Source organism: Lutra lutra, chromosome 10 (genome assembly GCF_902655055.1).
Source record: "Lutra lutra chromosome 10, mLutLut1.2, whole genome shotgun sequence".
NCBI classification, from domain to species: Eukaryota; Metazoa; Chordata; class Mammalia; order Carnivora; family Mustelidae; genus Lutra; species Lutra lutra.
Genome location: NC_062287.1, coordinates 37267036 through 37287041, shown reverse-complemented (window position 1 = coordinate 37287041; position 20006 = coordinate 37267036). Strand labels below are relative to the sequence as shown.

At 49.3% G+C, this 20006-nt stretch overlaps 1 protein-coding gene across 19 annotated transcripts in view; it reads left to right on the top strand.

The window, feature by feature from the left end:
• AMOTL1 (angiomotin like 1) overlaps nt 1-20006 on the top strand; it is a 160180-nt gene that overhangs the window by 127405 nt on the left and 12769 nt on the right. For all 19 annotated transcript variants that reach the window (XM_047747337.1, XM_047747336.1, XM_047747339.1 and 16 more), the window contains 3 exons: nt 9419-9564; nt 12956-13105; nt 16364-16554. In XM_047747337.1, the coding sequence (XP_047603293.1) occupies nt 9419-9564; nt 12956-13105; nt 16364-16554 (487 nt within the window). The remainder of the gene's footprint in view (nt 1-9418; nt 9565-12955; nt 13106-16363; nt 16555-20006) is intronic.

Here is a 20006-nt window from a genome sequence, read left to right as displayed (position 1 = left end):
TATATATATATATGGTTACACATTTGAGGTGTATGATGTGTGAGGCAACGTAGCAACCACCATAGTCAAGGTATAGCCCGTGTAGATCCCGTGGCCCTTTCCTTGCCTCCCCGCTCCCACTGTGTGTCTTCATGTCCCTGCTCTCTGTATTATGCCCAGGTCTTATGGTTGTTTTCTAAACTGGGAACCACACTATCTGCTGGGTCATACCTGGAAATAGAAGTGTCCATGGTTCATCTTTTTATATTAAGAAAAGACAAAAATAGAGAAACAGTCTTCTCTTCTCTGATGGTTGTAGAAAGTGTGATTTGAAATCGAGTCACAGACATGTCTACAGTCAAACCAAATGTCCTGTCCATCCTATATTTCTGGGGCACTGTTCACTGCTTAGTTTGTTATCTTCCTGTCAGCAGTGAGAGGGAGATAGCAGTTCATTTTTATTTCAAGTAAAAAAAAAAAAAAACAATAATAAAGTGGAAGGTTGAGCTGTACCTTGGGAGGCTGAGTGGATGCATGGGTGTCTACTCAGTCAAGCAAGTTAGCAAGCTGCAGAGGTCATAAATTGAGGTAGGTTAAAAAAAAAAAAACCCAACACCTGTGAATCATACCTGAATGTGTTAGTACAGTTTCCAGCATGAAAATGCAATATGAAAACCAAATTAGATAAAATTTTATTTTAAGAGATTATATTGTATTCAAGAGAACTATATTTATTGAAAATTATATTGAGGAGAACTACTGGTATTCAGGTATTTCTACCATATAGCTAAGGTAGCTTACTTTGGGTGCAACAAACTCACATTGAGGCCTGGATATTAAAGAGCCATGGATAACTTATATAAAATATAAGCTATATGTTTTATATAACAAAATCTGCATTTTGTGATGATGAAAATATAAGGATGTTAAGACCAAAATATATTATTTCCGTTTATTAGATGACTAGACTATTTCCTGGTTAGGTTTTGTAGCTTTCTAATGATAAGGACCTGAAGCTATTGTTTAAAAAAATCTTTTTTAAGATTTTTATTTATTTATTGTGAGAGAGAGAGCATGACCTGGGGGAGAGACAGAGGGAGAAGAAAGCTCCCTGCTGAGCAGGGAGCCTGATGTGGGGGGCTCGATCCCAGGACCCCGAGATCATGACCAGAGCTGAAGGCAGATGCTTTACTGACTGAGCCACCCAGGCGCCTCTGACGCTATCATTTTCAAGTTTTATTTTAAAGACTGGGTTAGAATTCAATCACGTGTCAGTAGTATCCTCCTCCTCGGTAAGCTGTTTCCTAATCCTGCCATCGCTGTTCCCCTGTGAAACACTTCCATTGTCTTAGATTCTTTTTTTTTTTTAATATTGAAATTTTGATTTTGCTTTTTTAAATTTAATTTTATTTTTTCAGTGTTCCAAGATTCATTGTCTTAGATTCTTAACATCCTACAGAGGTAGTGTGAAGTACACTCGGTAGGAAGGTTCATACAGGCAGACACGGGCCACACTATACGTGGCATACAAGGCAGAAGATGGTAAGGACTCATCGGACAGCTCCCCCCACCTGCCGCCCCCTCAACAACATGTGTGAGTTCAGGCTCTCCCGTGCAGGAGAGATCTGTTTTATCAAAGGAATCAGAAAAACTTCTTGCAGGGTGGGTCTTGAAAACTGTTTCATATTTTAGGGTCTTCTTGCTCCCTTAGTACCGTGTAAAAGAGACAGTCTATTTTCCTTTTAAATTGGAAGGAAAGTCTAAATTCAAGCTGAAAAGATTTCTGGTTGAGACCAGGAGAGGGGGGTGCCTTCTTCAGAACCCCTTTCCTCCTACTCAGCATCCCCCACATCCCTTCTCTCCCCTCCCCTCCTTTCTCTGCCAAGTCTCTACAAAACAGTTGGGTTAGAACTCCTGTTCTTGGGGTGCCTGGGTGGCTCAGCGGGTTAAGCCTCTGCCTTCGGCTCAGGTCATGATCTCAGGGTCCTGGGATTGAGCCCCACATCAGGCTCTCTGCTCAGCGGGGAGCCTGCTTCTTCCTCTCTCTCTGCCTGCCTCTCTGCCTACTTGTGATCTCTGTCTGTCAGATAAATAAATAAAATCTTTAAAAAAAAAAAAAAGGACTCCTGTTCTTAATTTGTGTCATTGAGAATTCATTTAAAAACAGTTCGCTCTCTGAGCCATGTAGAACAAGCCCCCACTGGAGTGTCCCCGTGTTTGTTAATAGGCCTACTTAGCCATCCACTCACAACCTCTGTCTCCAGTCGGCGGTGGAACCATGGCAACCTGCTCTTGGCTCCTCGGAGGGCTGGAGTTGCAGATCCTTTCCAGAAATCACAAGCTGCTGTACCTGAGAAACCTTAAAGACAGTGAAAAGCCAAACAAGCAGCATATGGGGTCAGCGTTGTAGTGTATTACTTTTCTTATGTCTGAATTAATGAGTTTGGCTTTGAAGGTCGATCATCTCTCCTCTTTCACATCAAATAAGCCTCGTGTCAGTAGCTGACTCTTCTCTGATGTAAACAGTGCCCTGTCTGGATTATATTTGGGGGGGTCTCTTTCTGCGTTCATTGGTTTGATGCTGAAACTGAGGTGAGTGGGTGAGGACAGAGGCCCAGAGTGTGCTCCAGTGTAAAAATATCTTTTTTTTTTTTCAAGGTTATTTATTTATTTGAGAGAGAGAGAGAGATCACAAGTAGGCAGAGAGGCAGGCCGAGGGGGCAGGGGGAAGCAGGCTCCCCTCTGAGCAGAGAGCCTGACGTGGGACTCTATCTCAGGACTGTGAGACCATAACCCAAGCAGAAGGCAGAGACCCAACCCACTGAGCCACCCAGGCACCCCACATAAGAATATCTTTGAGGCACAAAGAACCTGCATAATGTGCAGTGAGCTAAATGATATAGGTCCTATTGTCTCTGTAGTCACACAAGCTCAGAAAACAGAGTTTCTCTTAGTGTCAGTAGGACTTCATTTACCTCACAGTGTGTAGCTGGCCCTTGGGACGGAGTCCTGCCCAACATCTGTCCAGTGTTACAAGACACAGTGCTGGGGAGCTCAGAGCCGAAGCATCCCTAAGGAAGAAGAGACAGGAGAAGAAATTTTAGGGAGAGAATATGGCAGATAATTATTTGGACGTCTTTTCACCAGAGGGAGTCTATTTCATCAGCAGCACAGAGAAGATTCTGGTTACCAGAGCTGACAGCGTTAGTGTTGGGCATGTCCTTCTGAGGCATTACCAACTGCGAAGACTTTTTTTGGTGGAAAAGGAGTAGACGTATAAAGAAAGAGGACTGAGTGTCTTAGTGATCTTTCATTATGAAAAGAAAAATCTGCCTGAGCTAGCTTAGGGCCAGAGAAGAGGTCTGTTTTCTGAGAACATAAGGGTGTGAGGGAGCACCCAGGCAGCGAGTGCAAGCAGACCTCCTGAGGTCTAGGGGCCAGGGCTGTCTGTGAGAATCAAGACAGGGTTGTGTTTAGGGGTCTGTGTCTGTCTGTATGGCTCTTTTCCTCCCTCCTTGTAACGCAGCCTGGACTCTCATCCACCTTTCCCTATCTCCCTGTTTGAGTCTTCATTCTTTACAGTGGCTTTCTCTGTTTCTCCAAAGAACATGCTAGAATATGGCTGCTAGTAGAAGACCTGGGTTACCATCCAGGTCAGCCTCATACCTCCTCTCCCTGGCTCCCATTTGCAGGTTCCCAAATGAGAGACGCTGACTGGCCTAACTTGCATATATGGCACCTCAGACTGGACTCCTTCAAATGGGGAGTGCAGATGAGGGCAGATGAGGGGGACTTTGTAGTACACTCCTGGCTGCTTATCAGATTAGCCCGGTGGGTAGAGGCCTATAGCTATTGTTCTTCTAAACTGAGTGTTAGCCGACTTCATGGAAGTTGTCTGCTCTGTGGAGATCCCGTGAGGAGGCTCATGCCTTGCGCAGGCTGTCTCACACTAGTGCTGGACGTGGGGCCTGGCCACTGTCAGTCCCGTCTCCTCTGACTCCTGCAGTCTACGGCCTGTTCTCTGGTAACATCCTTCACATTGTCTCTACTCAGGGCGGCCCAGAGACTGGACTCCTAAAATCAGTCTCATCGGTCAGAACGAGACTTCTGGTCATTGGTGTTTCAGAGAGGAGTGTTGGATTGTGCCTGCCTCGTCTTCCCTTGACTGTCACCACCACTCCCTCTTGCCACATCCAAGGCAGTGAGAATGTTCCTTGAGAAGTGCCAGGGAAATTACTGTGCAAAACCAGGTGCCCAAATGGGCTAGTTGTGCATTGCTATGTGAGCATATGGGATTTTGGACTTCAACAGAGTTAGCTTGGTCTGTGTTGATGTCTACACACACATCACACACCAACGATGTGTGTGATCTAAATCCCCAAAGAACCTGCGAGTGAATGGGTTAAACCGTGGTTCTGGCTGAAAGGAGAGAAGAGAGAAGAGAAGACCTATCTTTCACCTTCCATGCATTCCAGTAAATTAGTCAGCCCTTGGTCAAGGTGGCAGCAGCTGGACCCCCATTCCTCTAGTTATATGCGGCTCCAGGAAAAACTCCTCAAAAACCCATTATCTCAAGAAAAGCCTAGGAATTGATACCTGCTTGAGAAGAGCCAGGTCACAGCTTTGCTCCCTCATGAACTCCAGCCAGAGGTTGGAGTGCTGCATTAGAAACTAGCAGTGTGGCCCACGGGGCCCCAACACCTCTCCCACCAAGTCTGACCCTGCACCCGGTCTCTGTCCCTGGGACGCCTCAGCAGAGGTGACTGGGGCCCACCATTCTATGGGTCAGCCGGGCAGTCTGGCTTGGTGCTGGGAGCCTACGTGCAGAAACTGTGTCCCCAGACTGGCCACTCTGGACGCTCCCTGGAACTGGCAGGGGAAAAGGTAAGGTGGAAAGGGAGCCTCCTTCTCCTCTTTTCACCTACTCTTGCTCTTTTCACAGGACAGACACTGCTGTCTGACCCACACGAGGGTCCTAGCTCACTTCACTCTGCTTTTCTCAGTTGTCACACGGAGTCGTTGTGAGGATCAGAATGAGCTTCTGTTATAAGGATCTGGACACGGGAAGCCCCCACTAATGTGTCCACTCTTGCTGTTGTTCTCTCTTGTCTGGTGGTTCTAAACCTTCTATCAGTCACACGCAGTAGTGTGTGACCTTGGACCCGTCACGTCTCTCAGGTCCAAAGTGAGCCGCTGTGCAAAGGTGCCGGAAGCCAGCCAGGTCGGCGTGGCTGCAAAGCCGTGCCACCTCTGTGGTTTCCAGAGTAAACAGTGTGTGAGCAGACATCCTCTGTGGAAATGGGACCAGAGCCATCGGCTCAACAACCCCCTGCTCCACGCATTTCAGGGTAATTCATATCCACTGAGTAAACAGAACATTCTGGACAAGAGTTCTCTGGTGTCAACTTGCCTGTTCTAGGAATTCTCAGTATATACATTGGAGCCCAACCAGAAATTCAGCATGAGGCTGGTCTTTCTTGACATTTCCCAAAGGGGCTTAGCTCATAATAAGCTGAAGGGACCTTCTTAGGCAGTGATTTCACCCCTGGGACTCTCCCTTGGCATCTCCTCCATCCTGTGTCTCCAGGACCACAGCCCCCCTGCCCACAGGCTCACCACCAGGATGGCCACTCCCCCTTACATGCTAGCCCTCTGTGAGATGTCCTCTGTGTTCTCACAGCACCCACACAGGCATGTCAAAGCGACTCATCACATGGCCTCTGCGTGTGTCCTTGCTCTCTTCCTGCCCAACTGAGAGCAGCACGCCATGACCTACTCACCTTGACACCCTATAACGGATCATGCTTTTAGGAACGCCAGCAAGGACCATCATCACAGTTGACACTACCTGGGCATTCACCGTGCTCATCTTTCAAGCAGGGACTGTTGTGATCCTTACCTTAAAGGCACACAGTGCCGTGCTCATGAATGTGACCAGAGAGGCACGGAGACACCTTCTCTCTCTCCACAGATCCGGCAATCCCACTTGTGTGTGCCTGTCACTCAGCCCCAGGGTCATTTGACTCAGCAGGAAGATGGAAATAAGAGTGATGCCTACCTCACCCAGCAAACTGAGAAGAAAGGGAATAATTAAAAGGAATAAAGACACTATTCTTGGAACAGAGTAGTCATTCCGCAAACATGAATGGGTTTTGTTACTGTTGCTATTGCCATGAACACTGTTAGTACAACTTTGCCGTGGAGAGCACTACTTCCTCTCCGTGGACACAAACTTCTGAGCCAGTGTGAGTGATGCTAAGCATGGTGGCTGCAGCCTGAAGGCCGAGGTCATTTCCAAACTCGTACAGAGGTGTTTCCACCCGCGAATTTCAGTCCAGACCTCACGGAGTCTTCGTTCAATAGTCACGTCTTTGTGTCGCGGTGTACGATGTAAGGTTCAGGGAACCTGAGCAGAGGAGGGAACTGGGGGCGTCCGTGGTCTGTCCCAGATGTCTGATGAGTGGTGGCCTCAGTGGCAGAGTGGCAGCTGTGTAGCAAACGCTGTCAGGAAATACCTAGCAGCTAACTAGAACTACCATGTATTAAACACTCGGCCATGAACTTGGCCTGGTAGAAAATCATCCATTCATGCAACAGTATTCAGCTAGCGGTGATTCTAGGCTCGGAGAGTCAAAGATGACCAAAACAGACTCGAGGTTACTCAGGTCTTTAGGCTTTGTATATATCATCTCCATCAATAGGGCCATCAGGCAGCTCTGTGATGTGGCTGCTTTCTCGTGAGGAGATTTGATGAGATGAGGAAGCGGAGTCTCCGGTGAACCACGTCTGAGACCTCATAGCTGGAAAGTGGTGAACTTGGGGTTTGAATCCAGTTCTTTCTGAGGTCGAGGTGAATGCTTTAGCCACAGTATGATAGTAAGGAAATAGCAAATGCTGGAATCCAGGGTGAGTGTGTGTGCGTGTGCACACGCTTGCATGTCGGAGGGGAGGGATGTTTAATCCAGAAACCTAAACAGTTGTCCTTGTGACACAGCAGTAATTGTGATCATCAGTTTGCAAAACTCGAGAAGCCCTGATCGTGCCTCTGGTCTTGAGCTCAGGTGTATCATTTTGCTCTCTTCTGGTCAAAATCATTGTTTCCTTGGCTGCCCTCAAGAGAGGGAATAACTTCTTTGCTTAGGCTGATAAGCAGACAAACTGCAAACCCCAGTAGCTGGTTCTCAAGCATGCTGAGTAACTCCTGGGTGCCCTCCAGAGCCTGGACAAGGCCCCTGGGCACCAGGCCTGCTGAGATGTTGTCCAAACCCGTGGGGCTTGTGTTCCAATGTCCTTGACTCTGCACCGTGAAATGCTCCGGGTCACTCAGGGCTATGGATGGTGGACGCAGAGCCCGCAAATTGCTGCTGACCCATCTGTTGAGGCCTCTCACGTGGCCATTCTGCACGAATGAAGAACGAAATTTCAGAGGTGGCATCTCACATGCCACTGAAAGGGAGAGGTAGGGAGGACGGTAGGGGATTGCCGCAAGACACACAAATAGCCTGAAAGTGATTCTGTGTTCAGTGTCAGGATCTTGGTGGCTTCCTTTTGTTTCCGGGGATACCATGGTTTCCAGGCAATACATGTGTTCCTGAGCCGTGCAAGGCTACTCAGTCTGTCAGTTTTGATGCTGGTGCGTTTGCACCCGGATCCTGTCCATGTGACCTCACAATACAGGGGCGGGTAGGCCAGCAGGAAGGACATTGTACCTGAACGTCAGGGACCCGGATTCTGGCCCTGGCTCTGTGCCAGCTGGCAGGGGGACCTTGGACAAGTGCCTTCGCTCCTGGGCTTTCCTATTCTCACTCATAAAGCAACAGGGGTGGGACTGGAGGGGATGTTTCCTGTGATCCCTTCTGGCTCGAAAACTGCGAGTTTGTTAGTGGGTATTTGCAGGCTTAAAGTGCCTTTTTTATTCTCAGGCCCTGTATTCAAAAGCATGTTTCCTGCTCCTTGAAGGACAGCATTCATTCCGTTGCTTCAGTGCCCACAGGGCTGGTCCTTAATGTTTGAGAACTCTTGGTTAAATTCAGGGGTGACTCTATGAGGAAATATGAATGAAGGAAACCACTGGCATGCGCTGCTGGAGCTTCTAGACGGTGGTTCTCTGTGCTGCGGTGTGGGCGCCACAGGATCCATGTAACCCGTCAGAGGAATCCGAGTGGTGAAGGCCCCCGTAGGAATCAACCTCTAACTCCTGCTGTGCCACTGTTGTCATGGTGTGCCTTGTTTTTGACAACTATGGAATAGTGTGCACACGGTTTACGTAACCAATTTTTTTTTCAGGATTGAGGTATTTTTTTTCATGTCACTAACATCCTCTTATTTATTTATTCATTTATTTTTAAGATTTTATTTACTTATTTGGGAGGGGCAGATGGAGCGGGAGAGAAAGGAGTTCAAGTGGACTCTGTGCCGAGCATGGAGCCCAATGCGGGGCTCGATTCCAAAACCCCGAGAACGTGACCTGAGCTGAAAGCAAGAGTCGGACGCTTAGCTGACTGAGCCACCCAGGCACCCCTGTTCTCTTATTTAATTTCAATGGCTGCAACACAGTGTCTTGGAGGGTGTAAAGTCTTGTACATTGAGTCCATTCATGTCTTTTCCATGTTATAAACAACATGACTAAATATTCTGATTTATTTTTAAAATGCATTGCTTTTGTTAACAGGAATAATATCTGATAAATAATACTGACCCCATGACACCATTGGCCATCCCTGCTTCAACTGAGGTGGTAGTTAGTCAGCAGGAAGGCTGTGTAGAAGCCACTGAATGTCGGGCAGCCTTTGCTCTCCATGTGCCAAGGGACCATGATTGCCATCAGTTACACAGTCATGCAACAGGAGGAAAGCCATTTCCTAAACCAAGAGCAGTGTCCCTAAATCCAAAGTAATACCCTTTCCACTCTTGTGCAGAACTAGGAAAAGATGTGTGTGTGGGGGGCAGGTCATATGGGAAGAGGATTCAGCCCAGGATTGGAGGCCTGGGTTGGAGCTCCCCTCTGCTGTCTGGCCTCAGGAAAGAGCCTTGGTTTAGTTTTCTGTGAATGGAAATATTAGTATTGTTAGTCCTGCCTGCCCTTTCATCACGGGTTCTGAAAATGGAAGCAGGGGAGGTTGGGAGCATAAAATGAAATCCTAGGTACAAGGTTTATATGAAGTGTGAAAACAAATGTACAGAAGTGAGTTATGGAGAAAATGGGGTGTCCCGTTCACCTCTGGAACTGTGACCTGTAATGTATCCAGAGTTACTGAGGTTTTTGAGCAAATCCTTACCTCACACATCACCGCTATTAAGAGGGAGCAAAAGCAGTAATTCAACCCTCTGCTCTCTGCATGCCTTTTTATTTCTAATCCTTGCCAGATGTAGACTGGCCATGAGCCCAGAGGGTGAGTGCTTTCTAATAGAGGTAGTTTTGTTCTTGTCTCCCTTCTAGACAAAGAATTCTTGAAGGAGAAGGAGAAGTTGGAAATGGAGTTAGCGGCAGTGAGGACCGCAAGTGAGGACCACCGGAGACACATTGAGATCCTGGACCAGGCTCTGAGCAACGCCCAGGCCAGGGTCATCAAGCTGGAGGAGGAGGTGAGATGGGGTTGGGGGCAGAGCCCAAAGGGCCTCTTTCCTTTACCCAACCGGCACCCCTCACTGGAGCCAGCTCCAAGGCTTTGAGTTGCGGGGAGGGATGCAGCAGGCCTCCCAAATCAAAGTAAATGCCAGCAGAGTTTATCCAGCCCAGAGCCAGGCCAAGTGTGAACTGCAGCCGTGAAGGAGCTCACTTTCCACCCGAATCCCGGCCTGCAGACCATGGGTGGGCAAGCGGCCAGGGATGGAAACAAATGGAAGGACTGGAAACCACTGGTGCCTATAGAGAAAAGAGACTAACAGTTTTTGTTTTTTGTTTTCATTTTTTAAAATAGTTTATTTGCTCCATCTTTGGGCTCTTGATTGCATTAAAAAAAGGCAAAAGTCTTCCAATAGGGTAGAGTTGGTGTGGCATTCAGCAAAGTGGTCTCCAGTTTGCAGAAGTTGGCCCAGCTGGGCAACGAATCCCCTGGTCCAGGAATGTGTGATCCCTCTCAGGCATTCTGGATTTGGTGGTTTCTGAAGAAATCAATCCCTTAGATGGCATTTTGTGAGGCAGACTTTGCCGTTAATCCCGACGGTGGACGTTGATCGACCGTTTCTGAGGGTCAGGCTGGGGGGGTGCAGGCCGCAGACACGGCAGCAGGAAAGGAGGAGCAGCCTAGGCAGGAGGACAGGAGCCTGCATCCCCGGCCCCCACGGCAGCCAGCCCCCCAGGATACAGGGCCTGAGCTGTGCAGAGCCACTGCCGAAAGTGGAGACTCGAAGTCTGGAAGAGGTCTAAGGGAGGTATCCACACAAAGTACTGCTGTCGGTGTTGGGGCGCAGCAGACAGTGTTGCTACTCATCCAGCTGTTGTCGAAAATGAAAAGTGGCTCCCTCAGAAGGCCTCTCCTGACGCCGGCTAACTCAGGGGTCCCGGCAAATTCAGTCATGGTGCGAGCAGCCGAATGGGAATGTTGCTAACATAACAACAAGGGTCTTCTCTGCTAGAAGCCTTTTAAACCCACAGGTCCAGTACAGGACCTGCATTTTAAGTCTAGCGTGAGGACCCAAGCAACAGCCCCAGAGGATTCCCGGTTACCACTGTGGGACCCATTAACTAGGATGTACATTTGGTGCAGAAAGTGACCTTAATCCCTAAAGGACACAAGGTCTGCTTTGAGGACAAGAGGCCAGCACTCTTCATTATGGTTATAACTGAAATGACTCAAGCGCCATCTCCATGTGTGGAGCCAAGGAAAATCACAGTTTTAAAAATCTTGTAAATTTAATATTTCTAATGAAGTACAAGTTAATTGAGAGCTTCCTAAACACAGTTTTTGTTTTGTTTTGTTTTTATAGTCACTACTGTGGATATTCTTATCGTTCTAGAAATGTTTGATTGCGTGTAGCTTCTCCAGCATCTCTCTTTGGTTGGTCTTCCAGTATCATTCCGTGATCTTATTCATGTTTCTTTTGAGGGGTCTGAATTCAGTTCAGAGAGCTCATCCCGAGTGCTTACACTGACTCCTGGGCCAGACTACAGTGAATTCAAATCCTGACCCTGGAATGTGTTAGTGTGTGACTTTGAGCAAGTCATGTAAGCTTTTCAGTTCTCTCTCTTAGCTGGAGACGGCCCAGGAGCGGTCCCTTTACTGATACCGGAGGATTCAGTGAGATCATTGCATATAAAGCACAATGCTGGGCATGGAGGAACTTGAAAAATGTTGGCTGATGTGAACTATTATTCTTAGTCCTCCCCATTCCAGTACACTCCTTGCTAGACCAAAGGCCGAGACAAAAGTGAATGAGACAGAGCCGTGCCTTCGAGGATCTTGGAGTTTATGAGAAGTAAGAGTTCTCCATTCAACAAATATTTCTTGAGTACCTACCGGATGCCGGATACTGTTGCAGGCATGGGGGGAACACGGTGGACCTTGGCCCAGCAAGGACCAAAAGGCACAGATCTCATGGCCCTTCTGTTCTAACGGCCACATGCCCAGGAAACTGGACAGACAGTGTAGGATAGGGCAAGCAGTATATGAAGGGGACTCATAGAATGTTTTCTTAGCTGAATCGGCTTCTAGCACAGAAGCCTGCAGTTAGTAGGTCCTCAGATGTCTATCCAACTGAATCAAGCCATCAGAAGCATAGTGAATGGACAGGCCAGATGGAAAATGTTGCCAAGAGCAGGTTTAGAGCAGGCTGTGAGTTCGCTGCTGCTCCCCACCCCCCTCCAAGGTGAGAGGTCTCTCCATCCTATTCCAGTGGCTGTGGCCAGGATATAGGCACAGCACCTGCAGTGCAGCTTGCAAAGTGAGAAGCCACCGTGGGCAGTAGGCTCTTCAGTCACGAGCATGTTCCAGCCTGCCAGTGTGACCGCGGGCTGAGCTCAGGATCTGGATCCCCTGCAAGACCTCAGCACACCCAGGTGCAGATAGGAGCTACCATCTGGTGTCTTCTCATGCATGACCTGATCGAGTCAACGCCTCGGCTGGACGTTTGGCACAAGCTGATTCCCAGAAAGTTAGAAAGGGGCCTGGGATTTACGGACGCGAGCCAGTCTCCTAACTGGAGGAAAACAAAGTCTGGGAGTGAGAGTTGACGTTGTGCATTGTGATTCTAAATCCGTGCCTGATGTGATATTTCCATAAATCCCTTTTACCTCAGTTTCCATCTCCTCAGTTGTGGTGGGGGGGCTGGGGTGTCCATCGTGCCCTTCCTGTCTCTCCGGGGCTGTCCACTACTCCCCTATAAAGGGCTCAGAACTCTTTCGAAGAAACTTACTCCACACGTATCTACAATAGGAAATTTTATCTTTATCACAAATGTGTACATATACCTACAATTTCTCCATGATAGTAATTTACAGTTACTATAGAAGATTTGAAAACTTCAGAAGAGAGTAAGGAAGAGGAGAAATTCTTATTGTGCCATACAGATAAATATGGTGATGCTTTTAAGTCTTCCAGTCTTCTTTCCTAGGTTTTTGATGATAGGCAGGCAGAGCTGTGAGCATGTATTGTGATTTTTTATTTTGGGTTTTTTACTTAACATTATAGAATAAGCTTTTCCTTGTGGCCTTAAAAACTCTTTACCAACTTCATTTCCAATGTCTGCAGATGTTGTCAGGATTAAGTAATCACCAAGGAGGGAGCTTAGAGCTGAAAGCAGGTGCCCTGGTAGGGGTCTCTCATTCCAAGCATCCCATCCGTTCTAGGTGTAACTGGTGTCGTTTGGGTCAGTCCTTTCTGTCCCAGCACAGTGGAGAGATAGCATTAGGTAAGGGCCATCTGCTTGTAGTTCAAACAAGATCCCCAGCTAATCTGACCCCTCACACCCACCTCCACCCCAGCTTTGAGAACTGCCGGTCTGAGTTCTCTGCTCGTCTTCACTGTCCTCTGCTCAGTTACGAGAGAAGCAAGCCTATGTGGAGAAGGTGGAGAAGCTCCAGCAGGCCCTGAGCCAGCTGCAGTCTGCATGTGAGAAGCGAGAGCAAATGGAGCGGAGACTGCGGACCTGGCTGGAGAGAGAGCTGGATGCGCTGAGGACCCAGCAGGTGAGGCCGGGGCCGTCCATTCCTCCAGCACCGTGCTGTGGTTCAGGTTGCACACCGTGCATTGTGGACTCAGAGGGAACTGAGAGCCCCTGTCCCCAGCAGACCAACATCGTGGCCCATGGAGGAAAGGAACCAGGTGGTCCCCTCATTGCCGGGACAAAAGTCCTTAAAAGAGAGAAAGTGCTGACCCCCGGGGGGCTGGGCACAGGGGAGTGCAGCTGGGGAGGACATTTGGGTAGGACTTTGAAAGATGAGTTTGTTGGACATTCTGGGGGATGAACGTCAGAGGTAGTGGAGGATTTCGCATAGGGGAGAGAGGTATGGAGCGGCGTGTTCGGGTGGCTAGCAGTGGCTAGCTGGGGGAGAACGCATAGTGAGGTGGCGCTGAGGCAACAGAAGCCGGCAGGTGGAAGGCATCCAGTCAGGTTGAGAGATTGTACTTGTTCCTGTGGTCAGCAGAGAGCCAATGACCAGGAGCTTTCTAAGCTGGAGAGGAATATACAGCGGTTCAGAAAAAGAGCCATCTTGCGGCCTCAGGAGGGTCTGGAGGGGAGACTGTGGAAGTCCAGGGGGCCAGCCAGAAGGCTCTTGGTGTCCTGAAGTGGGATTACATGCGGGAGCTAGTAAAAGGGTGAAATGAGTTGGGCGTTGTCATCATTGAGTTTTCCAGGTAAAGGAGAGGAAGGAGTTCAGGACTCTCCCTAGGACATAATATTGGCCACAAGCTCCTAGTTCTGCCTTCCATTCTTTCTGCCAGTCACAGCTGTCAGTGTAACCTAGCTTCTGATGAGCTTAGAGTCACACAGCCGAGCCCAGGTCCATGTGTTCCTCAGCGAGGAAAACTCTGCCACTGGTTTAGACTCCATAATACACTGGTCAAAGGCTCCTGGCTCCGAGAGCGCCTGGGGTTTGTGTGTCAGCAGCCAATGCAGTGGGCAAAGCCCCCTGCGCAGCTGCTGATGGGTGTGCTCTAAGTTGGGAACCAGGGAAATGCAAGGCAGGGCTCCGCGGAATTATCACTGGATAGAACATAGTGGTTGTGGCTGGAATACTTGAAAACACTTGAAAGCGTCTGTTCGGGCCAGCTCAGCTCTTTCTCATGGCAGGCACACACATTTTGCTCTGGGTGTGTGTACTTGATGAAGGAAGGAGGTGTTAGCGAGATTGCCCAGAAAATTAAGGAACCCACCTGGCCTCCCGCCATCTTGGCTTAGTTGCGAGCTTACAGGAAGGGTGAGTCTGTCTCTGGACTTCTGAGCCATCTAGCCTGTGCTGTATTTAAAGGCCCACCTTTGAGTTCTTCTCAGTTAATGAGAACTTGACCTTCCCATCTACAAGGTAGGCTTCTCTGGTGCCTGCTACCTCGCTGGCATCCGAGGGGTACTCACGAGACTTTGGCCGACAAAAAGAGCACATCTCAATACTTAGAGCAAAAGAGAATATTCTTTTCCCAGTTAATGTGCCAACCCACACCCTAGAGTCAGGTTACTTATCCTTGGATCTCCTCTTTTGAGAGCTGTGAAACCAGACTCAACTCCATTACTCTTGTTATTATAACGGATCTCCCGCCACCACAGAAGTGAAATCATACTTAGCATTGTTGGAAGCTTAGAGATGAAGGGAAGAGAAAGGGAAATGAACATGTTTAAGAATTCATTGTCTTCTCTTTCTTACAAAGAGCTCAAGATAATTTTCACATCTTACTACCACAGTAGTCCTCTGAGGTAGAAGAGAGAAGAGGGGGGGAACATTCTCAAAATGAGGCACAGGGCAGTTGAGAGACCAGCCCAAGGTCATTAGCAGATTAGGACATCCATCCTCAGTGAAAACATGAAGGACAGGAGATTGAGTCTGTACTGTTTGCTGTGGTAATGCTAGCGGCAGGCACATGGTGAGTAAATACGTGTGGACGAGCTGAGTGGGCAGTAGAAGCTGGCCTGCCTGCCCCTCTACCTGTTTCTCTAGCCGGCATCCTTATCCATTAGACCATGCTCTCTTTGTGTTCTTGAATCCTGAAACTCATGCTTTTATTTGAGTAACTCTTAATGACCTGAATCAGAGGCCCTGTGGAGGGATGCCATGATCTCATGTGAGGCCGAGAGGATTTTGCAGAAATCAGCCAGCTGACATGACATCACATGGGAGTGACACAGAAAATGACAGGCACAGATGGCAGCCTAGCCAGGCCACAGGGTCTTTTTCTTGGAAACTTCCTGACAGCAGGGGAGGTTCTCATCTCAATGGACTGGTTCATTTGTCCCCCTGCCTGAGGTCAGTGCCTGGCCAGATGGAGTCAGTGGGTTTCTGTACAGGTTGATGAGGACAGTTATGTGCTTTCTGCTCTATTCTTGCTTAAATGTTTGGTACTGGACCAGACTCTAGAATAGCTGTAATTAAAGCTTTAAAAAATGGAACAGAAACCTACAGGCTAGAGAAAGCCCCTGGGCCCATTTGCTCTGGTCTGTCTGGTAGGATCAGAGTCTGTGAGTACAGCTCATGTGCTGAGCTATTGTTCCAGTTAATGGATGTGGTTCCAGTTAATGGATGTGGTTCCAGGTAAAGCATTCAGATACCCCACACCTTGCACCCAGCTCTGCGTTTACAGTTCGTGGTTGCTGGAAAACTTGAGGGCAATGTGCATCCCAGGACATGGAGTAATGGGGGGAAATCGTTCTCTTCTAAAGGCAGAATCTCAAAACATGCACGTCATGCTATTTAGAGGAGATAATAGACCTGTGTTCAAAGGGAAGAAATCCAAAACATCCATATCCTTACTCGTGAGCAGTCCAAATAACATAATTGCTTTATTTCCTATCTTCCAGACCCAGATGGAAAGAAAGGGCTGAAAAATGACTTGACTTGCATTCACAGATTTCTGGTAGCACTTTATTTTGGTTAGCCCTTTAAGGTTGATAAAAGGCTTTCTTAGGTAGTAGCTAATTTGCTTCTGGGGCCCTCAGTGGAACAGACAGTCCGTCCTCTGTGAGCTACCACTGAGTAGCTAAGAGGAACTGGACAGTTCATTCCACCTCCCAGAAGCTGCGTTGTCTCCCCTCTAACATTGGGATAAGGTACATGAGGATTCGGGGTGGAGGAATTTGGACAGTGATTGTCCTTGGCAGTAGGATCTGGAGGGTCGACATCATCCCCATAGGAGAGGGAGCGAGAGCATGAGGACTGTGCTGTGGGTCCTCACACCCCACGTACACGGTCTGCCCCATTCCCGCCTCAAGATGCGTTATTTATCTTGCTTCTCAGAAACATGGAAACGGCCAGCCGCCCGGCATGCCGGAGTATAATGCCCCAGCCCTCATGGAACTCGTGAGGGAGAAGGAGGAGCGCATCCTGGCCCTGGAGGCTGACATGACCAAATGGGAGCAGAAGTACCTGGAGGAGAGTACCATCCGCCATTTCGCCATGAACGCTGCGGCCACTGCGGCGGCTGAGAGGTGAGGTCAGCCCGCGGTACATCTGACACAGCAGGAGGGGAGCCACGGGGTCCCCGGGAGGGGTGCCATGCTCTCTTGCCCACGCATGTGTGTCATGGGCCAGATGAGATTTAGTCCTCGTTAAACATGGGCCTGACTGGACGATGGGGCCGCCTCCGACCCTCACCCTGGGTCAGGTCCCACCTTCCCCAGGGGCCCAACAGGAACTGTTAGTAGCCTCATCGTGCAGGCGAAGAAGCGAGGCTCTGTGAGGTGTGCTGGTGGATCCCCAGTCACACTCGCCGGGAGCTCTGGGGCCACGTGTTCCCTGGAGTCTGTTGTGACCCAAAGCCTGGTTTCTTTTGCTTTGAAATTGTTGCTATTGTCAGTTATTCCCTCTGCTGCTTTGCTTCCTTTCTGTGGACTCCACACAGCCTCGTCCTCCCCTTTGAAAATGAGGTTAGGGGTGCCTGGGGGGCTCAGTCGGTTGAGCGTCTGCCTTCAGCTCCAGTCATGATCCTGGGGTCCTGGGACCGAGTCCCAGGTCAGGCTCTCTGCTCAGTGGGAGTCTGCTTCTCCCTCTGCCCCTCCTCCTGCTTGTGACCTCTCTCTCACAATCTCTCTCTCCAATAAATAGAATCTTTTTTAAAAATAAAAATGAGGGGCGCGCCTGGGTGGCTCAGTGGTTAAAGCCTCTGCCTTCGGCTCAGGTCATGATCTCAGGGTCCTGGGATCGAGTCCCACATCGGACTCTCTGCTCAGCAGGGAGCCTGCCTCCTCCTCCTCTCTCTCTCTCTGCCTGCCTCTCTGCCTACTTGTGATCTGTCAAATTAAAAAAAAAAAAAAAATCTTTAAAAAAAAAATAAAAAATAAAAATGAGCTCCAAATGCTTGATAATCGACAAAGGAATGCTGGTAAAGCATCCTCTTGTCTGAATGAGGGGATGCTCTTCCCCAACTGCTGGGGACTACCTGCGCATGGTCTTATCCCCCCACCTGACACCCCGACTTGAGGGGCCATGCGTCCCACCGTCTGGGCTCCCGCTGCCTCCCTGCCCCCTCCATTGGCTGTGGGCCCATAGATTCCATGGGCATTTCATTCACAGTTGTTTGTGATTTATCACAGTTTAGGGTCAGTTCAGGTGGGGGAGACCCTCAAATCTCGAGGAATGTCCCCGAAACTGGGCTTACTGGGGGCTGTCATTGAGCCCTTGGGAGGGTAGGACCCGAACCAGGTGAGGAGTAAACACGGGATGCAGCCCTATCATGTAGTTGGTGCCACATTTTAGGGGCCATGTTATAGGCCTGTTGGGGTGGAGGGCGTAGGGGTACTCTGTAAGGTCTCGTGGGCTCTCACATTCATTACTCAGGTAGAGAGGAACCCCCAACAATGGTACCTGCAGGGTTTCCCCCCAGGAACTTGGAACAAGAGCAGTGCCAACCCATGTGGGCACAGGTGTGTCCGCCGGGTGCCACAGCGTGCTCACACCTAGAGAGACCCTGCGGACTCGTGTGGAGAGTTCCTAGTGCTCGGCTATAGATGTCTGCGTGAGGGCAAACAGCCCGAAGTAGCCCCTCTGAGTGAGGCCCGGGAGCGGGCACAGACCCTGGAGAGGTGTGTCGCGTGGCGGAGCCCCAGAGTGATGGCGGGAGAGCTGGAGGGAATTGGGGCCTCTGGTTCCATCCTCCTGCCCAGGGTGAGAAGAGTGAAGCCTGGATTTCTACAGAGCTTCGAGGTGTTGCTTTTCAGCTTTCTGTTCTCTGAGGCAGTAACTCACCTCTGTCTCGAGGAAGAGCCCAGACGGTCATCCAGTTACTGAAGCTTTTGGCCTTCCTCGCCCTTTTGGGTCTAACGCCCAGCTGTCCTCGATGGCCCTGGGAGTCACTGGCTCCGTGGGGTTGTTAGTGGAGGGAACACTGCACAGGCAGGCAGGGCCTCCCCACCCCCACCCCTGCAGGCTTCTTCCTCTGCTGCCGACTGTGGGTGCGTGATTACACAGAAACCTTTCTGAGTGTCCCTGAGTTCCTTCAAAAAATCACCTGATTCCTGAAACAGAAGTGGTAATTCTTGGCTGGTTAGGGAGAGAACCACTGTAGCCCACCGGCTGAGGACAGGAGAGCCCCGGCAGCAGCATAAATGTGTTACCTTGGAAATGGACATGGGGTCCCTTGTGTGTTGTGGCCGTCTCCACTCCCCGTGCTTTATGAGGTTAAATTTGTGTTTTGGATCCTGGGCCCCAAGAGGACAAACGGGACTGGGATGTCAGACCAGAAATCGGGGAATGAAGGGTCTGAGGCGTGAGACATCTGTGGTGGGCACCGGACAGAGCCCACGTTCGGCCACTCACCTGTGCTAGGCCCCGCCTTGCTTGTCTTCCTCCAGGCAAGGCACACTGCTCTGTTACCCACAAAGAATGGGAGTCCTATGGGATCTCCCCAGCCCTGCAGCTCTCCTCTACCCCGTTTGGAGTCTCAGATGCACAGGTAGATCAAGGCCCTTCCACCGATGCGCCTGGCCCCCCTTCTTTGTTTCCGCATGTGTTCATTGGGTATCTGATAATTCTGTGGGAACTCCCTTCCCCTTCCTGACCACTCCTTCCCACCGTCTGGGGGAGAGTCCATGAGATGAGGTCAGGGGGTCAGTCTGATCTCCAATTCTAATTTTCAAAGAAAACCTCGTAATTTTGCACTGCTTTTCTTTCGATAGAGAGGGAGAAAGGGGAAATGAAGAATTTTTGAGAAAGGTCAAAATTCTCAGCTCTTGTCTAGATGCTCCATGGCCGTGGATGAACTGGTAAAAACGGCCAGCCATTCGGTTTGTAACTTTACGCACACTGACACATGCTTCGTGTTTATAAGCAGTGATTTTTAAAGGAATGATTTTTGTCTACCGAACGCTTCCACCATCTTGGTGCCTTTCGGCACCGTTGATCAGAATTTTGAGGGGTTTGGCCTTTTTTATGGTTTTGAAACTTTTTACAGATCCCAACGCAGTGTAGTTAAAGTTTTTGAGAGTGGCGTGTGTGATTTTACCTCCTGAGGTGTTTTGATCTAATTCTTCCTGCTACCCTCACGTGGCAGCATAAACGTGAATTTTTTAATTGGTGTCTGGCCTTGCGTGATTTTTCCAAAAGTTAATTGGTTGACAGTGTTTTCTCCAGCCACTGATTTCTGTGGCGGTGATTTTTGTGCACTGTAGGGTGAATTCATGACCTGCAGAATTGGCCTCAAGGGGCGCCTGGGTGGCTCAGTGGGTTAAGCCGCTGCCTTCGGCTCAGGTCATGATCTCAGGGTCCTGGGATCGAGTCCCACATCGGGCTCTCTGCTCAGCAAGAAGCCTGCTTCCCTCTCTCTCTCTCTCTGCCTGCCTCTCCGTCTACTTGTGATCTCTCTCTGTCAAATAAATAAATAAAATCTTAAAAAAAAAAAAATTTATAAAAAAAAAAAAAAAGAATTGGCCTCAAAATTCTGCCT